This window comes from Oncorhynchus nerka, linkage group LG12, assembly GCF_034236695.1.
Source record: "Oncorhynchus nerka isolate Pitt River linkage group LG12, Oner_Uvic_2.0, whole genome shotgun sequence".
Lineage (NCBI taxonomy): Eukaryota > Metazoa > Chordata > Actinopteri > Salmoniformes > Salmonidae > Oncorhynchus > Oncorhynchus nerka.
In genome coordinates, this window is record NC_088407.1 from 44,342,474 (window position 1) to 44,362,871 (window position 20,398).

The following is a 20,398-nucleotide window of genomic DNA, read 5'->3' on the forward strand; positions in this document are numbered from 1 at the left end:
GCATTTTTTGAACGATGCGTCATTGTAAACAGAGAGTTATGGATATATATAGCATATTATTGAAAAAAAAATGAATGTACTGTGTAACATGTTATATTACTGTCATCTGATGAAGATTTCAAAAGGTTAGTGAAATGATTTTTCTTTTAATCCTGCGTTTGTTGATTGCATATTTTTTCCTACTTGGCTATGCAAATTAGCTATGTCTGCGGTGGTGGTTTGACATAAATATGTGCTATGTTTTCGCCGTAAAACATTTTAGAAATCTGACTTGCTGGGTAGATAAACAACTTGTTTATCTTTCATTTGAGCTATTGGACTTGTTAATGTGTGGAGGTTAAATATTTTTAGGAATATTTCTTGCTTCCCATGCGCCACATTCCAGTTGAAGGTGTGGGGGGGTGTTCCCAATTGGGAACGGGTATCCCCAACAGGGGGTGTCTTTACTTTTACTCAAGTATGACAATTAAGTACTTTCTCCACCACTGACAAGAGGAATATGTATGGAAGAATGCTGTTCATTGACTATAGCTCAGCATTCAACACCATATTACCCTCCAAGCTCATCATTAAGCTCGGGCCCTGGGTCTGAACCCCACCCTCTGCAACTGGGTCCTGGACTTCCTGACCGGCCTCCCCCAGCTGGTGGAGGTAGGAAACAACACCTCCACTTCACTGATCCTCAACACAGGGGCCCCACAAGGGTGTGTGCTCAGCCCCCTCCTGTACTCCCTGTTCACCCATGACTGTGTGACCACGCACGCCTCCAACTCAATCATCAAGTTTGCAGACGTCACAACAGTAGTAGGCCTGATTACCAACAATGACAAGACAGCCTACAGATGGGAGGTGAGTGCCCTGGGAGTGTGGTGCCAGGGAAATAAACTGTATCAATGTCGACAAAACAAAAGAGCTGATCGTGGACTTCAGGAAACAGCAGAGGATTTGAGGATTTGATTTTGATTTGGCTAAAAATAAACCGTGCCGTGAAGTAAGAACTGATTTTTTCCCTTCACAATGCAATGCAGTACATTGACAACTCAAATCGCTTTAAAGAGCCTTCAAATATTAGAAAACAAATTAATATACCAAAACAATAACTTAAAAAACAGTGATGACACTGGATCTCTTCAAATTGCTGTGCAGGAAAAGGATGTCATCCACCGTGTCTGGTCGCTCACAGCTGGCTTCTCTCTGAAACCACACATCCATCTGAAGGTGACACGTTAACCACACAATTACCAGGTGGACAGTAGGCCTCTTGAAGCGATAGAGGAAATCAACAAGATCCACAAGTATTCTTTCACAATAGCTGGCCTTATGTTAGTTTTGTGATGCACTGTCCCACTCCATGGTGGAAAACTTTCAGTCTTCGTTTATGTAATGGGCTGTAAGGTACAAGTATTCTATTTTAGAACATCGGCAGTCCACATATCAAGTGTAATTGAGCCATTGTATTTACCCAAGTTCTCTTTCAACTCCGGGGCAACCCGCCTGTTGATTTTTTTGGGCCTGATTGCAGGCCTCTATTGCAATAGGAAAGAGACTGACAAACATTCACACCTCAATTAATTTACAAAAGTATAGTCTAATAGCTTGACAATGTGTGAAAAATCCCCCAATTGTGCAACAGTTTAGACTACTGATGCTGTGGTACGTCAGAGAGGAATCCTATTGTAACGTGTAGCCTAATGGCCAAAAAAGGGCAAACTTGCAATGTATTTGATGCTTATTAAGCACTCTGAAGTTTTACATTTCTAACTCAATATCACAGACCATATTTTCCCTAACGAAAAATGCATCAACCCCTACATATATTTAAATGTATTATAGTCTATTATAATATATTGTAATTCTGTTGCCTATTGGAGTATTTGTTTCATATCCTACTGATTCCATGATCACCATGCCTCACGCAACCGCAAAAGGTTGGATAAAGCAATTTCACAAATCTGGCTGTTTTTAAACTTTGCTATAATGTATAAAGGCTTTACACTTTTTTTTCATTATAACATACTCTCTGGTATTACTTATCCTTTATTTAGTATTGTTTACCTTGTTCCAAACTGGCAGATAGATTATGTTGTAATCTAACAGCACCTGTTTGTCATGCAACAGTATCTCTTGCGCTTTTGACAATGATTTTACACGCCGCCTATTTGACATGATATACAGTAGCTTGCGAAAGTATTCACCTCCCTTGGCATTTTTCCTTTGTTGCCTTATAACCTGAAATTAAAATAGATTTTTGTGGGGTTTGTATCATTTGATTTACACAACATGCCTACCACTTTGAAGATGCAAAATATTTTTTATTGTGAAGCAAACAAGAAATAAGACAACAAAACAGAAAATGTGAGCGTGCATAACTATTCACCTCCCAAAAGTCAATACTTCATAGAGCCAATTTATACAGCAATTACAGATGCAAGTCTCCTGGGGTATATCTCTAAGCTTGGCACATCAAGCCACTGGGATTCTTGCCCATTCTTCAAGGCAAAACTGCTTCAGCTCCTGTTAGTTGGATGGGTTCTGCTGGTGAACAACAATCTTTACGTTATACCACAGATTCTCAATTGGATTGAAGTCTGGGCTTTGACTAGGCCATTCCAAGACATTTAAATGTTTCCCCTTAAACCACTCGAGTGTTGCTTTAGCAGTATGCTTAGGGTCATTGTCCTGCTGAAAAGTGAATCTCAGTCCCAGTCTCAAATCTCTGGAAGACTGAAACAGGTTTCCCTCAAGAATTCCCTTGTATTTAGCGCCATCAATCGTTTCTTTAATTCTGACCAGTTTCCCATTCCCTGCCGATGAACAACCTCCCCACAGCATGATGCTGCCACCACCAGGGTTTGCGCCAGACATAGTGTTTTCCTTGATGGCCAAAAAGCTCAATTTTAGTCTCATCTGACCAGAGTACCTTCTTCCATATGTTTGGGGAGTCTCCCACATTCCTTTTGGCGAACACCAAACGTGTTTGCTTATTTTCTTCTTTAAAAAAAGGACTTATTTTCTGGTGACTCTTCCGTAAAGCCCAGCTCTGTGGAGTGTACAGATCAAGTGGTCCTATGAACAAATACTCCAATCTTCGCTGTGGAGCTTTGCAGCTCCTTCAGGGTTATCTTTGGTCTCTTTGTTGCCTCTCTGATTAATGCCCTCCTTGCCTGGTCCTTGAATTTTGGTGGGTGGCCCTCTCTTGGCAGGTTTGTTGTTGTGTCATATTCTTTCAAGTTTTTTATTATGGATTTAATTGTGCTCTGTGGGATGTTCAAAGTTTCAGATATTTTTTTACAACCCAACCCTGATCTGTACTTCTCCACAACTTTGTCGCTGACCTGTTTGGAGAGCTCCTTGGTCTTCATGGTGCCATTTGCTTGGTGGTGCCGTTTGCTTAGTGGTGTTGCAGACTCTGGGACCTTTCAGAACAGGTGTACATATACTGAGATCATGTGAAAGATCATGTGACACTTAAATAAGGTCCACCTGTGTGCAATCTAACTAATTATGTGACTTCTGGAGGTAATTGGTTGCACCAGATCTTATTTAGGGGCTTCATAGCAAAGGGGGTGAATACATATGCATGCACCACTTTTCTGTTTTTTTTAAAGAACTTTTTGAAACAAGTAATTTTTTTCATTTCACTTCACCAATTTGGACTATTTGGTGTATGTCCATTACATGAAATCCTAATTAAAATCAATTTAAATTACAGTTTGTAATGCAACAAAATAGGAAAAACACCAAAGGGGGTGAATACCTTTGCAAGGCACTGTACCTAAAATAGTTATATCCACTAGACTAATAAAGAACATTTTTATTATTATAGATTATTTAATTAACCTACTGTATATAATGTCATTTCAAGTTATCCCTTTGGAGCAAATGCAAAAGCAATTTGGAGTTGTTGAATATGACAAAATGTATTATAATTGAATTTGAATCAACTGAATGATGATGAAGAAGAGAGTGATTGAATTTGGAACAGTAGTGGAAGAATTGCTCTTCTCTGTCCCACGCTCACACACACACAAAAAAAAGCTGTCCGAAAAAGCTGTAACTAAATAATAAAACTTTTGTTACACTGTAAGGTTTTTATTGTAAGGGAAACTAAAATAAAATGGTCTGTTATATTCCATTACATTCTTAAAATATATGTTGACTGTATATACGCAAGTGATGTCTGCTAAATTAACAAGTTGATGGTAAAAACATGAAGCCTCTGCTACTAAGCACAGATATACATAAAAAAAGGTTTCACATATTTTGAAGACCTGATCTATTTAATGTAGGTGTTTTATTTATTAAGAATATAAAGAATAACCTGGTGGCATTGGTAGAGTGTCTTGCGGAGAATGGAGTAAAAGTGCTCTATACTGTAAGTACGCACCAACTCTGTGGACCAGGTGTATAAATGGTTTAACAGCCTTTTCAATAAATTTGAATTAAAAAGAAGCTGTCCAACCTTGATGATCTATCAGCAGGACAATAGACTCTTGCCGAGTTGAGGGACTTTAAATGTATTCATGGGTGTTTGCGAGGCATGTCACATCACCCATCTCTTTGCATAGCCCACCACATGCACTGTTTTCTAACCACATCTGGATGGATCCATAACTAATTACTATGGAAATAAATATCACTGAATGTCAGAAATATTGGAATAAAGTAGGCTAATGGAATTGAAGGCAACAACTTGTTGCTTACTGAAACACCCAAAGTCATCCATTGTTATAAAATGATTTGAAGCAACAGCCTACCCGCCCGCGTATGGTCAACTATTTCAGCGCTGCTTTGAGACAAGCATGGGGACTGGTCTTGATAAATCAATGAGATTTTTATTTTCACTGAATCTCTGTTTGGATATTGGTTAGGCTACAATTAGGGAGTGGAAATGTTAGGATTATTTTGCTCTTCACTCTCACAGTCGCTTAGTAGCCTAGGCCTACTCCCAACTGATCACATTGTAGAGTGACACATTTACCTAACGGAAACCCTGAGGCCTACATATGTTACTGTAAAATGCATTTTCATTTATTCTTGGAATATAAACACCATCAAATTAATGAATTTCACTCATTTAAATTGCTAACAGTATAAACAGGACAACAAATACAATAATAATTTATAAACAAATTACAATCAATCCCAAATAGTCTGTTCGAACAAGAAAAGGTTTTAAAGTCTCTAGTATAGCCAATATTATAAACAGCCAAATGCATTTGTTAATTCAATCGCTTTAGCCGACATGTTGTGATTTATAACAAAAAAATGCTTTACTGTATTTAGAGACATGGATAACTTGTATGCTGTGTGATGACATGCACAATTAAATGACTAATTGATTGATATACTGTATATTGAAGTAGGCCTTTTTGCCAATAAGTAAGTTACGTTAAAACAGCTAGAGTAAACAGGACTCGTACAGTGGTTCTTCCTTTAAAAGTTGCAGCGTACTGCAGCACAGCTTGCGTTGTGCCAAAGAATTCTATGGCATGTTATTTAATTGCAAACTACTGGTACCATTAATGCTAGTTAGTGCTAGTTTGACCACCAGAGGGCATCTTTGAGAAGCATTTGATAGCCTTCAATAGTGGCTGTACCAGAGATTTTAAAACCTTTTTTGTAAGAACTTAGTATGGGACTGATTTTATGAAATTTTTCTTAATTGGATTAATATTATGGTGCTTCTATTCCAAGAAAAACAAAAAACCCTCTGGGTTTCCGTTAGGATGGAACGGAAAATATGGCGATGTACAACGTGACGGTTGGAAGTAGGCTACAGTGCTGGGCTATTTAGCTAAAGAATCCCTGTGTCGTGCATGGGCACTTGGAAGTCCGTGGTTCAATTCCTCGACAGGGAGGAAGGCTGTCCTTGTAAATAATAATTTATTCTTAACGGATTCCATATGTGTTATTCTATAGTTATGATGTCTTCACTATTATTCAACAATGTAGAATGTACCGTAAAATTGGTTGCCAACCGCGATATAAAGTCCAAAGAAGTAAAAAAGAAAGCCTGAGGAAGGAGGAGAGATGACGAGAAAGGAATTCGCTTTACCCTTTTATCTGTGGATTAGTTGTCGGAGTAGAGACCTTGTGCATTTCAGGTAAAATAACAACCCAATGTTTATATCCCAGGACAAATGAGCTAGCAATAGAAAGCCGGCTAGCTAAATTGCCATAAATGTTTAATGCTTTTCAACCTGTCCCCAAATTAATATATTTGGTGCAGAGATTGTTCTGATATTTCAACCTGCGTGTCCTGATCGTGTCTGGTATGGGGGTACAAAATCAACATGCGCGCGATGGCGCACACGTGCGTCCGGTTTGGACAGCCTGTAACGGTGAGTTTTAAAAGCATGATAGGCCTACTCTTTTGATGATAAGTGTTTGATGTGATTTTCGATTGCATTTGTGTTGATGTCAGAGTGATTAGAGGGACAATAGAGAGCTGAGTACCAGACCATTAGCGGTTGTTAGTGAGTTGGGCACTACCAACGCATCAGCGCCAATCATGTACTGAGTGCATAGGAGGAGATTACTGTGACTCAACAGTGACGTGGAATTTGACTGCGGCCATGACTCAGGACTGCCAGAGTGGCGGTATGCAGTCAACGCAACGGCCTTAATCCTTTCCAGACTCTTTTACTTTCATTACTTCCATCCTTCACATCTGACAGTTGAAGGGCAACATGGAGGAGGCGTACCCAATCTTTCCACCTATCAGTGATCAAGTAGGGCAAGAAAACAGGGAAAGCTTTGCGACGCAGCCTTTTCTCCTTACCTTGAACACATAGGTGGCTCCTCCTCCTCCGCCTCCGCCCCCTTTGACCTGTGTCTTCTTGTCCAATGGTGTCTGCTCTACACAGATCTTGTTCAGTGTCCTGTTGGTCTACCAATGAGAATGGGGAGAGAGTGATACCAGAGTTTCTTTATACAGGGGAAAATAACACATTTGAGACACTGTACATCTGTATAATTCAGACTTCCTCACAAATCATGCATTGATATCAATGGAAGATGTCTGCCAAAGTCAAGTTCCAAGCTCATATCTGTAGGTAGGATTGGGCCTTTACTAGCCTATTCCCAAGTGTCCAAGTGTGTCCAAGAGCATAGGAGCAAGTGTCCAAGAGCATAGGAGTAATACACATCATGTCTACCCATCACTGCCTTGGGCTATTGTAACAAATTAGAGCCAAACGACCAGCGGTGCTGATGACAGGTAATAGTAACCAGACAGTCAGTCCTCTTCATTCCAACCACGATACTTTCATCAATCTGGACTTCAGGCTCCTACAGCCAGAGCTGGAGAGGGAGGGGCCAATACAGAGTTTGATTGACATCTGCAGGAGGAGAGGGGGCAATGGATTCCGACCTTGGCCAGTGCCCCATGGGAGGCCGTGGATTGCCAGAGCTCAATTTCACACAGAATTACCCCCCCCCCCCGCTCTCCTGCCCTAACCAACACCCTCCCACCTCTGGCTGTCGCTTTTGTGTGTGTGTGTGTGTGTGTGTGTGTGTGTGTGCGTGCGTGCAGTGAGTAAGTGTCTAATATGGTGTGTAAAAGCCTAAAAGGATATTAATACTTCTACAGAGGGGAGGCTGTGAGAAACATAGAACACACCGGCACTCAACTAATCAGTTTTAAAAGCCCCCTTTGAGAGTATCTACTCCCTTCAGGATTATAGACATGATAGAATTATAGACCTCAAGTGACTCCAAATGCATCTGGGCCACCTCTCAGCTTTTCATTTCAACGTTTTTCTCCAAGATATTTTGATCCATTTTCCAAATGATTTCTGACTGAGAACTCCAAAGTATAAGACAACTCTGGGATGAGCCCAAAAACAAAATAATGGACTGAGAGTACGTTTAAACAAAATTGGGATTCTTGATGTTAAGAAATCATACCTAAACGAAAAACAATGTTTATTTGTTTTTTCCCCAGTTATCACAAAATATTATTTTCTGTGTTATAGGCTAAGTAGACGATTGGCTATAAAGGCCAGGGGAAAGTTGTGTAATTTAAATAAAACCAGAGAGGAAGAGTCAAACTTTAGATATACTTTGATGAATTTCTGAGGCATGCAAGACAAGACATTGCAAGATACAGATTACTTAGACATATGCCCACGGTTCTTTCTGCCCCTTCCTCTCACTCCATCGTGCTGTCTCGTCTGCTTGCCTGTTCGTTCTCTTCACTAATGATGTGCATGTGTGTTCAGTAATCGGTCTGTTCCGTGTAGAATATCCTAGCCTATTCATTGACGATAAGCCCTGCTTTACTGAAGTTTCGAGACATTGCAAGCCAAACAATTGCGAGATACAGCATTACATTGTGAGATACAGCTTTTGGTTACCGTTAGATAGTCCTAGTGCACGGTTCTGACTGTCTGCCTGGAGGCAGACCTGACTTTATATTGTGCCCCTCCCCTCTCCCTCCGTTCCTCTCAAGCTATCTCACTTTGAAAGATATAAACGTTTGTGTTCTCCAAAGTACTGCAACTAATCAGTCTCCTTTCCAAAAATACTGAATATTAGGACTTGAGTTAATTCGTAGCAGAATTGAATCTTGACACTTAGAAATGGGAGTCAACATGCTAGGAGTCGAGGAATCAATTATTTTGGAGTCGACTCTCCACCACTACGTCATCCTCATCCACATTTGAGAAAATGGTAGAGAAAGGCAAGCGACAGCAGCGAAGTCCTGTATGGAAATACTTTGAGAAGTTAAATCAAGCGTCTTGCCATTTCCATTGTTAGACTGAGACTCTCACCTAGGGATGTGACAAATTGAAAATGTGGTGAGACCTAAACCGTTACTGGAAGCAGTGCGGCTGCATTGTGAATTCACGTAGAATTTTATGAATTTGTGTTATAATTTTAACAGAAAACAGATAAAAATGCTGTTTAAACATTAATAATTATTTTCCATTTCTCATCTTCCTAATGAGAGTCAATTCAATCCAACAATGTTGACAGTAGAAATGTCAAAGCAGTTTTGAGGACGTTCTTCTTTTGCCATATCCCTGAGACTTCAACATCACAGTTTGGATCGAGTTAGGTCATGCTGTAGTCTATAATAGGCTACTTTTGCACTTGTGAATAACTGACAGGATTGCGTATAGGTGTAAGTGATGAAGCAATGATTCCACCTGATTAATTAGAAAGCAAAATTAAGCATTACTATAGCCCCTCTGGCCTAAGAACCCTGGTTTAACCTGGGTTTGTCTTCAGTGTATTTGTTTTTTTCCCAAGTTATCAGACCCTTCTTAGATACAGTCATCTTAGATAGGGCTTCTTAGTGGCGCAGCGGTCTAAAGCACTGCATCTCAGTGCAAGAGGTGTCACTACAGTCCCTGGTTTGAATCCAGGCTGTATCACATCCGGCAGTGATTGGGAGTCCCATGGGGCGGTGCACAATTGGCCCAGCGTCGTCTGGGCTTGGCCGGTCTAGGCCGTCATTCTAAATAAGAATTTGTTCTTAACTGACTTGCATAGTTAAATAAAAAGGTTAGATCTACACAGTCCACTTAGATCCAAGTGCCTGCCTAGGAGGCAGGGGCTAGGGATCAATTTGGGATGAGCCTTGACATGGATTCTGAGCTTTTGGGAAGTTGGTACTCACATTGGGGCAAGCGTCCTCTCCCTTTTGGCCCACCAGGAAATAAAGCAACACGCCCTTCTGAAGCAGGAAGTCCGCTGTGAGTTGGACACCATGTGACTTTGTCATGGCCAATACACTGCGACCGCCAGCCGCCCCACAAGCTGTGATCCTGTTTTGGAAATACACATAAACAGAAAGGCATGACTTTGGTATTACTACTTTGTATGAACCAGCTGTACATAAGGCATTATAAATGCATTTATCACATTTGCTTTAACTTAAAGGTCTGATATGTAACTTTGTGGGTGACCCGACCAAATTCACATAGAAATGTGAGTTAAATATGTGTCATCCACATTGAAAGCCAAACTGATAAGCAGTAGATCCGTTCTATGTGCTCTATTTCTATGCTTCCAGTCCTTATGGTTCAGTTTTGTGTCTTTAATATTAAAAAGCCAACTCGGCTCCATCCTTCATTGAATCAGATTCATTCATTCATCACAAAGCCCACTGATATTGCAAACTACTTTAACGCCCTTTTCATTGGCAAGATAAGCAAACTTAGGGATGACATGCCAGCAACAAACGCTGACACTACACATCCAAGTATATCGTACCAAATTATGAAAGACAAGCATTGTACTTTGAATTCTGTAAAGTCAGTGTGGAAGAGGTAAAGAAATTATTGTTGTCTATCAACAATGACAAGCCACCGGGGTCTGATAATCTCAATGGAAAATTACTGAGGATAATAGCAGATCATATTGCCACATCTTCAATTTAAGCCTACTAGAGAGCGTGTGCCCTCAGGCCTGGAGGGTAGCTAAAGTCATTCCGCTACCCAAGAACAGTATAGACCCCCTTACTGGCTCAAAAAGCAGACCAATCAGCCAGTTACCAACCCTTAGTAAACTTCTGGAAAAAATTGTGTTTGACCAGATACAATGCTATTTCACAGTAAACAAATTGACAACAGAATTCCAGCACGCTTATAGGGAAGGACACTCAACAAGCACAGCACTTACACAAATAACTGATGATTGGATGAGAGAAATTGATTATAAAATGATTGTGGGGGCTGTCTTGTCAGACTTCAGTGCAGTTTTGACATTATTGATCATTGCCTGCTGCTGGAAAAACGTATGTGTTATGGCTTTACACCCCCCTGCTATAATGTGGATAAAGAGTTACTTGTCTAACAGAACACAGAGGGTGTTCTTTAATGGAAGCCTATCAAATATAATCCAGTTAGAATCAGTAATTCCCCAGGGTAGCTGTTTAGGCCCCTTGCTTTTTTCAATCTTTACTAATGACATGCTACTGACTGAGTAAAGCCAGAGTTTCTCGGTCTGCGGATGACTCAACACGATACACGTCAGCTACTACAGCAACTGAAATGACTGCAACACTCAACAAAGAGCTGCAGTTAGTTTCAGAGTGGGTTGCAAGGAAGAAGTTAGCCCTAAATATTTCTAAAACTAAAAGCATTGTATTTGGAACTAAACCTCAATTTAATCTTGAAATAAATAATGTGGAAATTGAGCAAGTTGAGATGACAAAACTGCTTGGAGATTGTAAACTGTCATGGTCAAAACATATTGATGCAGTAGTAGCTAAAATGTAGTAGCTAAAATGGGGTGAAGTCTGTTTATAATAAAGTGATGCTCTGCCTTCTTAACATCACTATCAATGAGGCAGGTCCTACAGGTCCTAGTTTTGTCGCACCTTGACAAAGTGACAAAGTGCCACAAAAAAGGACTTAGGAAAATTGCTATTGGCTCAGAACAGGGCAGCACGGCTGGACCTTAGATTTACACAGAGAGCTAATATTAATAATATTTATGTCAATCTCTCCTGGCTGAAAGTGGACTAGAGATTGACTTCATCACTACTTTTATTTATGAGAGGTATTGACATGTTGAAAGCACCAAGCTGTCTGTCTAACCTACTGGCACACAGCTCGGGCACCCATACATACCCCACAAGACATGCTACAAGAGGTCTCTTCACAGTTCCCAAGTCCAGAAATGTCTATGGGAGGCACACAGTACTACATAGAGCCATGTAACTCTATTTCACATCAAGTAACTAACGCAAGCAGTAAAATTAGATTTATAAAACATAAAAAAACACCTGTGAAGCAACGCAAACATTGGCACAGACACATGCATACACACACACACACAGATTTAGTATTGTAAATATGTGGTAGTGGTGGAGTAGGGGCCTGAGGGCACACAGTGTGTTGTGAAATCTGTGAATGTATTGTAATGTCTTAAAATTGTGTAAATTGCCTTAATTTTGCTAGACCCCATGAAGAGTAGCTGCTTCTTTGGCAGCAGCTAACGGGGATCCATAATAAATACAAATTAAAATACTTTCAATTTTGTACATCAGTTTCAAACAGTTGAAAATACCATATTTTGGTTTTTGAAAATATAGTCAATAGTGGTTTAGAATCTAAAATCATTCTCTTAACATGGCTTGTTTTGTAACAAATTATACATTTTAGCAAACAGGTAATGGTGGATAGATTCCTACTGATTGCACCTTTAAGGCTTGTTATAATAACAACATCTCAAATGCACAATGACTGTAAATACATTCATAAGGCGTTACACACAGGTGGCATAGTGCACTACAAGGCTTCTGAAACAGAGCAAAATATCAAATCAACCATTGGTTGTCTTCACACTACACTTAGAAATTAGTAGAACCATATAGGGTTTTTCAATTTGTCCCCATAGGGCACGTGTCAAGTTCATTCCACAGAGGGCTGAGTGTCTTTTCGATCCTCTGTTATACTTGATTGATGAAATAAAGTAACTAATTAGTAAAGATCTCCCATCACCTGTTTGTCTATGTCTTAATTGAAAAGAAAAAAGAAAAACCCTTAGACACTAGGCCCTCCATGGAATGAGTTTGGCACACCTGCCATAGGGGCACATTTTGTTTCTAGGTAGAACCCTTTCTAGAGGGTTCTACCTAGAACACTCTATATAGGGTTCTTCATAGAAACCACAGTATATGGTTCTACCAAGAACAATTTTATCCTCTATATTTTTTACCTGGAACCCTCAATGATGGGTTCTACTGAGAACCCTTTCATCTTTGGAGGGTTTTTCCTAGAAAGCTCTATGAACGGTTCCAGCAGCCTATTAGTCTTTAAAACTTGTTATGGCTCCAATCCCGATATCTGGATAAGTGTCATCGACAACCACTGAATAGCATAGCGCTACATACAATAAATATTACTATAAATATTTATATTCATGAAATCACAAGTGCAATATAGGAAAACACAGTTTAGCCTTTTGTTAATCCACCTGTCGTGTCAGATTTTGAAATTATGCTTTACAGTGAAAGCAATCCAAGCGTTTGTAAGTTTATCAATCGCACGATAAAACATTATTAAGTACACTGAGCATTCAGGTAGCTCGGTCACGAAAATCAGAAAAGCAATCAAATTTATCGTTTACCTTTGATGATCTTCGGATGTTTTCACTCACGAGACTCCCAGTTACACAACAAATGTTTCTTTTGTTCCATAAAGATTATTTTTAGATCCAAAATACCTCCGTTTGTTTGTCGCGTTCAGAAATCCACAGGAAAGAGTGGTCACGACAACGCAGACGAAAATTCCAAATAGTTTCCATAATGTCCACAGGAACATTTCAAACATTTTTTATAATTAATCCTCAGGTTGCTTTTAAAATATATAATTGATTACATATCAACCGCAAATGTCTTTCACAGTAGGAGAGGGGAAAACAGTGACTGTCCAAATTCTGTTGTGCGAGCAAAACTCATGTGACCACTTGACGCGATGTTATTTTTCTGGCTCATTTTTCAAAATAAAATCCTGAAACTATGTCTGAAGACTGTTGACACCTTGAGGAAGCGATAGGAAAAGGAATCTGTTTCATATGGCAGGGCGGAAGGGTAGCCTAGTGGTTAGAGCGTTGGACTAGTAACCGGAAGGTTGCGAGTTCAAAACCCCCGAGCTGACAAGGTACAAATCTGTCGTTCTGCCCCTGAACAGGCATTTAAACCACTGTTCCTAGGCCGTCATTGAAAATAAGCATTTCTTCTTAACTGACTTGCCTGGTTAAATAAAGGTAAAAAATATATATATATCCCTTTAAATCCAGCAAAGGGAGGCTATGGAACATGGAGTTTTCAAAATAGAAGCCGCTTCCTGTTTTGATATTCCTCAGGGTTTCGCCTGCAATATCAGTTCTGTTATACTCACAGACAATATTTTGACAGTTTTGGAAACTTTGAGTGTTTTCTATCCAATACTAATAATACCATGCATATAATAGCAACTGAGACTGAGGAGCTGGCCGTTTACAATGGGCACCTTTTCATCCAAGCTACTCAATACTGCCCCTGCAGCCATAAAAAGTTAAAATTACATTATATATGACGATGCATTTTAATTTAGTTTACCTTTATTTAACTAGGCAAGTCAGTAAAGAACAAATTCTTACAGTCCTGGCCAAATGACACATGAGAATGACACAAATATTCATTTTCACAAAGTCTGCTGCCTCAGTTTGTATGATGGCAATTTGCAAATACTCCAGAATGTTATGAAGAGTGATCTTGATGAATTGCAATTCATTGCAAAGTCCCTCTTTGCCACGCAAATGAACTGAATTCCCCAAAAACATTTCCACTGCATTTCAGCCCTGCCACAAAAGGACCAGCTGACATCATGTCAGTGATTCTCTCGTAAATTTTATGGATCAAATCCTGGTAACGGGATCGATTTGACAACATCCGGTGAAATGGCAGGGCGCCAAACAAACACATGACATACATATTTCAACCCGCCGGGCGCGACACAAAACTCAGAAATAACAATACAATTCATGCCTTACCTTTGAAGATCTTTTATTGGCACTCCAAAATGTCCCATAAACATCACAAATGGTCCTTTTGTTCGATAAATTCCATCGTTATATATCCAAAATGTCCATTTATTTGGCGTGTTTGATCCAGAAAAACACTGGTTCCAACTCCCGCAACATGACTACAAAATATCTAGTAAGTTACCTGTAAACTTGTTCCAAACATTTCAAACAACTTTCCTAATACAACTTTAGGTGTTTTTTAACGTAAATAATCGATCAAATTTAAGACGGGATAAACTGTGTTCAATACTTGATGAAACAAAGTGGAGCGTGCTTTCACTCGACCCCCGTTCTGAACTGCCCTACTTCTTCATTTCTCAAATGAAAAACATCAACCAATTTCTAAAGACTGTTGCCATAAGGCAAAAGTGGCTCGGGGATCAAAACTTCGATATTTTGCGTCCGTGGCCAGGAAACTCCCCAGACCTTAATCCCATTGAGAACTTGTGGTCAATCCTCATTAGGCGGGTGGACAAACAAAAACCCACAAATTCTGACAAACTGCAAGCAATAATGGGCTGCCATCAGTCAGGACGTGGCCCAAAAGTTCATTGACAGCATGCCAGGGCGGATTGCAGAGGTCTTGAAAAAGAAGGGTCAACACTGCAAATATTGACTCTTTGACACTTATGAAATGCTTGTAATTATACTTCAGTATTCCATAGTAACATCTGACAAAAATATCTAAAGACAGTGAAGCAGCAAACTTTGTGGAAATTAATATTTGTGTCATTCTCAAAATTTTGGCCACGACTAATTTCAATGACGGCCTTGATCAGGGGCAGAACGACAGATGTTTAAGTTGTCAGCTCGTGGATTAGATCTTGCAACCTTTCGGTTACAAGTCCAACGCTCTAACCGCTAGGCTACCTGTCACCCCATTACATACATTATCAGTCAAAGTTTAGACACACCTAATCATTTAAGTTTTTATTTTTATTTAGACTATTTTCTACATTGTAGAATAATAGTGAAGACATCAAAACTATGAAATAACATATATGGAATCATGTAGTAACCATAAAAGTGTTCAAAGAAAGTGATCTTGAAAGTAGCTACCCTTTGCACATTCTTGGCATTCTCAAAAACAGCTTCACCTGGAATGCTTTTCCAACAGTCTTGAACAGTTCCCACATATGCTGAGCACCTGCTGTCTGCTTTTCCTTCACTCTGCGGTCCAACTCATCCCAAACCATCCCAATTGGGTTGAGGTTGGATGATTGTAGAGGCCAGGTTATCTGATGCAGCACTCCATCACTCTCCTTCTTGGTCAAAGAGCCCTTCACATCCTGGACGTGTGTTGGGTCATTGTGCATTAGAAAAACAAATATTAGTCCCACTAAGTGCAAACCAAATGGGATGGCATATCACGGCATAATTCGGTGCTAGCCATGCTGGTACATGTGCATTGAATTCAAAATAAATCACAGACAGTATCACCAGCAAAGCACCTCCACACCATCACATCTCCTCCTCCGTGCTTCACGGTGGGAACCACACATGCGGAGATCATCTGCTCCACTACTCTGTGTCTCACAAAGAAACAATTTGGACTCATCAGACCAAAGGACAGATTTCCACCGGTCTAATGTCCATTGCTTGTGTTTCTTGGCCCAAGCAAGTCTCTTCTTCTTCTTATTGGTGTCCTTTTGGAAGTGGTTTCTTTGCAACAATTTGAACATGAAGGCCTGATTCTCACAGTCTCCTCTGAACAGTTGCTGTTAAGATGTGTCTGTTACTTGAACTCTGTGAATCATTTATTTGGGCTGCAATTTCTGAGGCTGGTAACTTATCCTCTGCAGCAGAGGTAACTCTGATTCTTCCTTTCCTGTGTCTGTCCTCATGAGAGTGAGTTTCATAATAGCGTTTGATGGTTTTTCGTCTGCACTTGAAGAAACTTTCAAAGTTCTTGAAATTTTCCGGATTGACTGACCTTCATGTCTTCAAGTAATAATGGACTGTCAATTCTCTTTGCTTATTTGAGCTCTTCTTGCCATAATTGGGACTTTGGCTTTTTCCAAATAGGGCTATCTTCTGTATACCACCCCTACCTTGTTACAACACAACTGATTAGAAGGCCAGCACCCCGGAGTCGCCTCTTCACTGTTGACGTTGAGACTGATGTTTTGCGTGTACTATTTAATGATGCTGCCAGTTGAGGATTTGTGAGGCATCTGTTTCTCAAGCTAGACACTCTAATGTACTTGCCTTCTTGCTCAGTTGTTCACCGGGTCCTCCCACTCCTCTTTCAATTCTGGTTAGAGCCAGTTTGTGCTGTTCTGTGACGTGAGTACCACACAGCATTGAACGAGATGTTCAGTTTCTTGGAAATGTCTCGCATGGAATAGCCTTTATTTCTCAGAACAAGAATAGACTGATGAGTTTCAGAAGAAAATTATTTGTTTCTGGCCATTTTGAGCCTGTAGTTGATCCCAGAAATGCTGATGCTCCAGATACTCAACTAGTCTAAAGATGGACAGTTTTATTGGTTCTTTAATCAGTTTTCAGCTGTGCTAACATAATTGCAAAAGGGTTTTCTAATGATCAATTAGCCTTTTAAAAAGATAAACTTGGATTAGCTAACAGAACGTGGCATTCGAACACAGGAGTGATGATTGCTGATAATGGGACTCTGTAAGCCTATGTAGATATTCCATAAAACATCATCCGTTTCCAGCTACAATAGTCATTTACAATGTCTACGCTGTATTTCTGATCCATTTCATGTTATTATAATGGACAGAAAAAATGGCCTTTCTTTCAGAAACAAGGATATTTCTGTCTGACCCCAAACTTTTGAACCATACTGTATATTTACACAATGTATTATTATTAAGAATGTCAGCGGTTGTCTTACCTGTAGATGCCAGTCTCTGGTACCCTCCAGATTTGGATGCCTTTGAATGGGCTTCTGGTTGCCACATTAACATTGACATTGCTGTTCCGATAGGAGCTGGTACACTGGGTTGGGGTGGGCCCCTCTGAACCAACTGCCCCACAAGTGTGAAAGGCCCATTTTGTTGCTGTAAAACACATTGTTACACATACATCAACATTTGCGTATGGACACACACACACATGAATACATTATGCACACACACGCACTCTCACACTCGCGCACACATACACACTGTTGAAACTCATCACATTTATGTTTTATTTCACTTCAACAAGCAACTCCAATGCTCTATACTATCACATCATCAAACCCCAACACACTGAAAAGGCAGAAATAATTATGCATCCTGCTTGTCTGAGTCCTGATTATTCATGGAATTAATGAAATAAGCATCTTCATCATGTTTCACTGCAGTAAGAAATTCCAATGCTATTGTCACTGTCCAAAGAAAACTTCCAAACTATACATTCACTATACATTCACAGTGCTCCATTGGATGTTCAAAGTTTCGTATATTTTTATATAACCCAAACCTGATCTGTACTTCTCCACAACTTTGTCCCTGACCTGTTTGGAGAGCACCTTGGTCTTCATGGTGCCATTTGCTTGGTCGTGCCCCTTGCTTAGTGGTGTTGCAGACTCTGGGGCCTTTCAGAACAGGTGTATATATACTGAGATCATGTGATAGATCATGTGACACTTAGATTGCACACAGGTGGACTTTATTTAACTAATTATGTGACTTCTGGAGGTAGTTGGTTGCACCAGATCTTATTTAGGGGCTTCATAGCAAAGGGGGTGAATAGATATGCACGCACCACTTTTCAAATAGTTAAAAAAAAAAAAATTTTGAAACAAGTTATTTTATTCATTTCACTTCACCAATTTGGACTATTTTGTATATGTCCATTACATGAAATCCAAATAAAAATGTATTTAAATTACAGGTTGTAATGCAACAAAATAGTAAAAATGCAAAGAGGATGAATACTTTTGCAAGGCAGTGTAATTTAATTGTTACCATCAGCACAGTTACAGTCACAAACACATGAAAACAGCCTAACCAGCTCTGCTAGGGCGAGTAAAATGGTCACAGTGCTGTGTTCTCTCATTTTTGTCTGGAATTTGTGCCGTTTTGAGGTCAGAAAACTCAGATCAACCCTACTCCTCAACCCTAACCCTACTCCAAATCAACCCTACGCCAGAACTTCCAGTAAGCGCTCTGAATGCTCCCTCAGAATTTACAAATGTGGACTTTCTCACTAACCATACAGCAAATGCCGAAATGTTCCCTTAATGTATGTAAGCGCTTGTGAATGCTCCCTCAGAATTTACAAATGCCCAGAGTGCACACTGCGAGGGCTCTGGCACTCCAGATTGAATTTTACTCACCCAGAGTAATGAAACTCTCAGTACATTCCAATTTGTGACTCACCACCTGGATTGGGTCATATGTAGCAAAATTTGAAATAGTTTTTTTTACATTGGATAAAAGTAGAGACTCAGAGCTACAGAATGGAATAGCATATACAGCATTTTTGAGGAACAATGGAAAAGTATTTATACTTTGAAAGTTGATACACTTGTAAACTCACTTTTCAGAAAAGGGCCTTTGAATGTTTGGTACCTACTGGAGAGCTCTCCTTTGTCTACACGCATTCAGCATTGTTCACTCCCTCTTAAGCAAGGCCCACGCATCTTTTTAAGGATTCACTTGTGCTAAACAGTGAGTAGTGTAGTAAAGATTAAGACTAAAAGTGGTAGTAGCCTACAATATGGAAAAATCCAGGTAAACAAAAGGTTTCCGGATAAAAAATATTTGATAAATATTAGATGACGCTTAACCAGACACACTTGTCTAAATTGATGGGTCATGTGGAATAAATTATTTAATCCCTAGCCACATCCAAATGGTGGAAAAAGTACTAAATTGTTATACTTGAGTAAAAGTATAAATCATTTCAAATTCCTTATATTAAACCAGACTGCACAATTCCTGTCAAAACGTAACGAATACTTTTGGGTGTCAAGGAAAATGTATGGAGTAAAAGGTACATTATTTTCTTTATGAATGGAGTGAAGTAAAAGTTGCCAAAAATATAAATAGTAAAGTAATGTACAGATACCACAAAAAACTACTTAAGTAGAACTTTAAAGTATTTTTACTTAAGTACTTTACACCACTGCCCAAATGCCTTCACACCAGTACATTAGCATAGTTTATACTGTTACACACACACTTATCACATAGTATTCCATACATAAGTTAAGGCCATGCAACCTGAGTTGAAATCTGAGTGATGCGCCATATATTTATGGGGTGGACACTTGATACGGTCACATGATATTGTTGTGGTATGTCACAAAATCATGTTATGACCACACATCAATATTAATTTTATATATCAATATTTTGCTAAGTCTTGCTAAGTGGATGGTCTTTACAGAAGGTGTAAACAGTACAGCCAAATGGTTACTTGCATAGTAGCAACATCAAAAATAGATTGTGTCAATTTAAATAAAATAGACAAGGACGATATCAATAACGATATCAGTGATAGACAAGGTAGTTATATGCATACAATCAGGGGTAAAGTGGCTGAACAGTAGGATAAAAAAATAATTATTTACATTTACATTTAAGTCATTTAGCAGACGCTCTTATCCAGAGCGACTTACAAATTGGTGCGTTCACCTTAAGACATCCAGTGGAACAGCCACTTTACAATAGTGCATCTAAATCTTTTAAGGGGGGGAGTGGGGGGGGGTGAGAAGGATTACTTTATCCTATTCTAGGTATTCCTGAAAGAGGTGGGGTTTCAGGTGTCTCCGGAAGGTGGTGATTGACTCCGCTGTCCTGGCGTCATGAGGGAGTTTGTTCCACCATTGGGGGGCCAGAGCAGCGAACAGTTTTGACTGGGCTGCGCGGGAACTGTACTTCCTCAGTGGTAGGGAGGCGAGCAGGCCAGAGGT

At 39.7% G+C, this 20,398-nt stretch overlaps 1 protein-coding gene across 1 annotated transcript in view; it reads right to left on the minus strand.

Moving 5' to 3' along the window:
• The window catches only part of LOC115138263 (ALK tyrosine kinase receptor-like), a 683,992-nt gene that overhangs the window by 54,126 nt on the left and 609,468 nt on the right, over positions 1-20,398 (minus strand). The window contains exons 12-14 of the mRNA XM_029674939.2: positions 17,384-17,549; positions 9,629-9,776; positions 6,785-6,892 (exon numbers count right to left, since the gene is read on the minus strand). Of these exons, the coding sequence (XP_029530799.2) occupies positions 6,785-6,892; positions 9,629-9,776; positions 17,384-17,549 (422 nt within the window). The remainder of the gene's footprint in view (positions 1-6,784; positions 6,893-9,628; positions 9,777-17,383; positions 17,550-20,398) is intronic.